This window comes from Buceros rhinoceros, unplaced genomic scaffold (assembly GCF_000710305.1).
Source record: "Buceros rhinoceros silvestris isolate BGI_N320 unplaced genomic scaffold, ASM71030v1 scaffold39469, whole genome shotgun sequence".
Taxonomy (NCBI): Eukaryota; Metazoa; Chordata; class Aves; order Bucerotiformes; family Bucerotidae; genus Buceros; species Buceros rhinoceros.
Window position 1 is genome coordinate 18,181 of NW_010432807.1, and position 5,269 is coordinate 23,449.

General features: G+C 43.1%; 1 protein-coding gene across 1 annotated transcript in view; it reads right to left on the reverse strand.

Moving 5' to 3' along the window:
- Window positions 1–4,961, reverse strand: part of TSPAN2 (tetraspanin 2) — an 18,923-nt gene extending 13,962 nt beyond the window's left edge. Inside the window, exon 1 of the mRNA XM_010143895.1 lies at window positions 4,838–4,961. Within this exon, the coding sequence (XP_010142197.1) occupies window positions 4,838–4,886 (49 nt within the window). The 5' untranslated portion in view covers window positions 4,887–4,961. The remainder of the gene's footprint in view (window positions 1–4,837) is intronic.
- Between the last annotated feature and the right edge of the window lie 308 nt (window positions 4,962–5,269).

Here is a 5,269-nt window from a genome sequence, read left to right on the forward strand (position 1 = left end):
ACTCCCAGCTGCCGAGAGGAAGGAGAAGAGGGCGCGTCAGAGAAGGAAATGGCCTAACCCTCGGTTTGACTGTTGCTGCTGTGTGGAACTGGCTGGCTTTTAGATAGCTATGCACAGACTGAGTAGAGTGGGAGAAAGGTTTGCCCAGGAGGACAGTTTAACAGGCAAATAGTGCATCATCATGCTTAATAATAATAATTCAAAAATTTTAATAATTAAAAAAAAAACCCAACCAAAACAAGCGACTGAATCTGAGCATATTGCAGATATAAAACAATCAGCCTGAGGTAGGTGAACACATTATTCCATTAGTTCCATTAGGCTTAATTAGCTGGTTCTGTCAAAATTCTGACTTTGTGGTGGTCTTGCCTTTACTCTGCCAGGCAGGATACTGACTCTTGGGAACTGATTGCTAGGTTTTATGATCCAGCAGAGAGACTGCAGACTTTTACACAACTTTCATTTGAGTGAGGTTTTTTTTGGGGAGGAGGGGGTGGAGTGGTGGTGGTGGTTAATCAGATTTCCATTTCCAAGCTTTGTTTTCTATAAGGTTCACTATCAGCCTTTTCTAAACCACTCTTCCTCAACTGCTGAAGAAGAGACCTGCACACACAGTGATAGGAAGATATGCAAATTCATTGCTTCAGTCTCGAGTACAGACTAAAAGCCTCTCCAACACACATGGTAGCACCTCTACACAGAGGCTGCTTTGCCAATATTTTAAAAGCTGATAGAGTTTGATAGATTTTGGAGAGAAAATACTGTTCACTAAGAGTATAGTGCTTGACTCCAAAGTACATTAACAGAACCATAACAAATTGAGGCACAGGAGCAGAGAACTGCAGTTTACATGGATTTAACTGCTGGCCAACTCCTGTTTGTATGGGCACCCACTACTATGGAGAAAAACTACTAACATCCTTCAGCTCCAGACATGACTTCATATCCTAAGGCATGCACCATCTAACTGTACCTTTCTAAGCCAGAATGATCACTCATGCTCTCAGAGACCCCAAGAAAAAGCCACAGCCACCCTGAAAGATCTATCCACAACTGGTTTGGCCCTGAGAGGAAACTGGAACAAAGAGCAAAGAGAACTGGAACTGGAGCAAAGAGAACATAACATAGCAGGAAGTTTGTGATCTCTGGCTGTGGAGGAGAAGCAGTGCTTCAGTAATGGCAGTCATGAGAGTCATCCAGATTGATTCGCTCACATTCATCAGTTTTTGTTACCATTCCTGAGGGGACTTTTTGAGTATATACCCTGCATTTTTATTGCTACTGGCAGTGATGTGATGCTCTGCACTTCATTTATTTGGGATAAGGAGTTTGTTCTCCATGACAGACTTTCCTCTTCGTCCACCAAAAGCAGAGAGGAGAATAGGTGTATTGAACTGACACTTAAAAGTCCCTGTGTTAGTTTTTACTTCATGAATGATCAACTGGCTCTCAGGAGGCACTTTATCTTCACTTCTATGCTTCAGGTATTTTTAAATTTAAGAACAGCACTACTACAGAGAATTAATTAAGGACCAATTAATTGTGAAACAGCAACACTGACATCGCAGGTTCACACAGGCATCTCTTTTCCCTCTCGTTGCAGACTTTCCTGCCCAGTAAAAATCTTGCTGGAGTCTTGCTACAGGAGTCTCGAGAAGGATGAGCAATCCAAACCAATTCTGTTTATTCTACAGATCTTCTATCCATTTGTCAGTATAGCGTCACAGAAAACTCAGATAAAAGAGGTAACTGCCCAGCCATTGATCTTTGATGAAATTATCTTTTCCTTTCTTTCTTTTTCTTTTTTTTCTCCCAAGTACGGCTGAGAGAGGAATATACAAAATCTACCAGAGCTGAACCACAACAGAACAGGAAAGCTACGGTTGTGCCTCACCACTTGAAGCACAAGCACAAAAAATGTACTATGAGAAGGAATAGCATAAAAATACTGTCATGCCTGCCACTGCAGTGGGAACTCCGAAAGCTGGGGAGCTGCAGAGAGAGGATGTCCAATTACAAGAGGTTGCTCCAGTAAAAGATACATCTGGTAAAGTGGAGGGAGACTGCATGGGTCAAAGAGTTCCAATTCCAGCCTTTTATATTGTAGGTTAAAAAACTGCAATCTGCGGTGGGGAATATGGATCACTGAACACAAAACCACAAGCAACAGAAAACTGAGAACACCTATGTGCTTGACCTCAGCACTGCTGCCTGTAAGTTGTTCTTAAACCAACAAAAATATTTCAGTGGCTGGAAAAGATGAACAAGCCTGGTTGCTAAGACATGGCCTGGACTATTCCAGAGGGCAGAGAAGACAGCTGGACTGCTGGTAAAAACAAGGCTATTTAAGGAGACTCATTCTGGCCTAATGGAAAATGCAAGGATATAATTATCATGTATTTTAAACTGAAACAACATTTTGGATCCAGGAACAAAAACTTCACAAGCACAAAAGAGAAGCTGGTTAGATTCAGCTGGCAGCTCAATCCAGGTACAAAAAGAGTAGAATGTGCTGCTCTTTAGAAGCAAGAAAAATTAGATGCTTTCCACAAGATAGTGATTCTGGACAGTCTTTCAACTAGAAAGCAAACTCTGAATGTAGCTGCACTGTTGTTCCAAGCACTGGCACAAAGCTGATTTGAGCACGGGGGCTTGGGTTATCACAAGGTGGCCACAAAAGTGGTCAGCAGAACAGAGCTGAAGAAGTTATTATGAAATATATAGCCATAAGACATACTGATGATCTGCTTTCTCTTCCAGCCCACTGGCCAGCTGCTCTTTGTGTGCTGCACAGTGTTCCATATTAAGAATTCCTATGCAAAATTCTGTCTTCCACCCAAATGCATGTTACAGAGCAAACAGGCAAAGCCAAATAAACCACATCCCTGGAGTGTCTGAGAGACGGGCCCAATACACAGCTGTCAAGGGGGACCCAGAGCTGAAATATCCTAGAGTGTTAACACTCTTGAGTGTGACTGTCAAGTGCAGCCTCGTCTGCTGCAAAAAAGCACCCTTACTGAGCTTAACACCATTCTTTCACCACTGCCTAGGTCACAGATTGTTAGAAGCCTCAGACTTCTGAATGGCTCTCCCATCAGATGCTCGAAAGTCACCACAGCATTTAACATGATTTGTAATGAGGGAGGGCAGCAGCAGATGTTTTTGTTTTCTTTAACAGGAATGCTCTATTCAGAGCACAATGCCTGTTACAAAAAAGGGCCAAAACTTTGCTTTAGAATTCAGTCAAAAGTGCAAGTTTAAAAGAATTCTCAACATATTTATGTCCTGTTTCTTAGCACTTCCTCTGCTAGCAGTTACATATTACAGCATACGGCTCTATAAATACATCTGACAACCCAATAGTTGAATGTCATAGTGTATGACAAAACTTTTACAAGAGCATTCCCCAGGACTTCCCAAAATTAACAACTCTGAACAGCTTTTGTAACTCCAGGACTGAAGCAGATAAATCTTAGAGATTTAAATACACATGCACTGAAGACTATCATCTTGTTTACACAGTGTTACAGTCTGCACTGCAAAGCTGTGAAATGACTGTGGTGCTTATTCACATCACATTGCTTTCTGGGTTCTAGCAAACCAATAGTGCTTCATTTCAAAGGCCAGAATATCCTTCTGTCTGGTTGAATCTCCTGAGTGAAATGTAAGTGGATGAGGCAGAGAAGAGTTCCAAGATACAGCACAGGAAACTCAGCAGGTATAAACTGGATCTGGAAATAAAGTTGGGGATCTAATGTGCTGCTGACATAGCAGCTCAGATGTAAGAGAAAAAGTGTATCATACTTCCTGGCTCTCTGTGTCAGTGGAGGTGCTTACAGGGTATTTCACAGGTCCCAATCAAATTTTATCTGAATGGTTTTATTCAGCCTCATAAGCTCCCACAGAAACTTTGCTGGATATAACATTCTACCTCTCTATTCCCACAGTCAGAGTGGCTTGATGGACAAAGCAGAACTGGGTGTTCATTCATACTTGGCATTTGTAGATGGCAAAAATGTTTGCACCAATTGGATTATATTGAGTAAGTCCATCTCCAGGGCTGATATATTACACCAGAAAAAAATCTGTTGTAAAGGCATATTACAATTGCCAATGGATAGAGAAATGCAGTTGCTGGCAGTCCTAGACAGCCGCTATTTAAGGATGTCTACAGATATGTAACACAGGTGGCATTTCCAGAAAACCTCACTGGAAATCCTATGGAGGAAAAAAGTTATCTTGGATGTCTAAAGTTAGTTACGACCAATGCCAGTTCTGAGGGCTTAGGGAACCAGGTGATTCTTGCCTAGGTTAGGCAAACAGTTTCCAAGATGACCGAACATTGTGTAGTTTTGCCTTTCAGCTGTGAAAGGGTTTGCTCTGATACTTGAAGTCACACTGAGGGCCTCTGCATGCAGACACAGGGCGAACTGGTGAGCCTGCTGCACTGCTATTAGAAACACTCAGAAGTGACCCTGTTGTTTTGTTGGCTGGAAGCTGCACAGCAAACTCCAGAAGGATATATTCATGAGCCCCATTTCCAGGAGTGCCAGACCATCTCAACTTCTGTTCTGACAGTATTGGCACAATTCATTTAGAGTGAGGACTGGATCAGATCTGAGAGAAGAGTTCAGTTAAGCCCAAGGAAGTTGATGCCAAGCACAGAAAGGATGAAAGCCACCGTGCACATGACACAGAGCACCAGAATGTCCCGTTTTGTGTAGTTCAGCCCAGGAATTGTTTGCCTTCATATATATTCGATGCATAGGGTGTGTCACGTGCCCCAGGATGAAACCAAGGCTTAAAGGCTGCTGTCAACACAGGCGCTTTAACTTACCCATGAAGAAATACTCTGGAGACTTCTTGTCAGAAGCAAAGTTTGCCATAACCCCACCAAACCGCAGCCAAAGACCAAAGGCAATGACAGCCAATCCTGCCAGCTGGAAGATAAACAGACCAGTCAATGCTTTAGTACCAGTTGGCTAGAGACCATCAAAGCAGTGTCATTGACACCTTCATCATGGCTTGGCTTCACAAACGAAGATCTGGGAAGGGCTTTTCCCATGCTCACTGCAAGCGATGAGTGCACCCTTTGGGCCTGTGCGGTGGATTTTTTAGGTGAGGCGCAGCGTGCGCGGAACTGGCTCCACCCTTTACCCCTGAGGTTCATCTGCCAGGGCCTAGCGAGCTTGGACGGTGACAGTGAAGTCCTTGGGTCGTAGGTTTGTTTAGAGTGTTCTTCTCTGAGATGATGGATGCCTTACAAGGC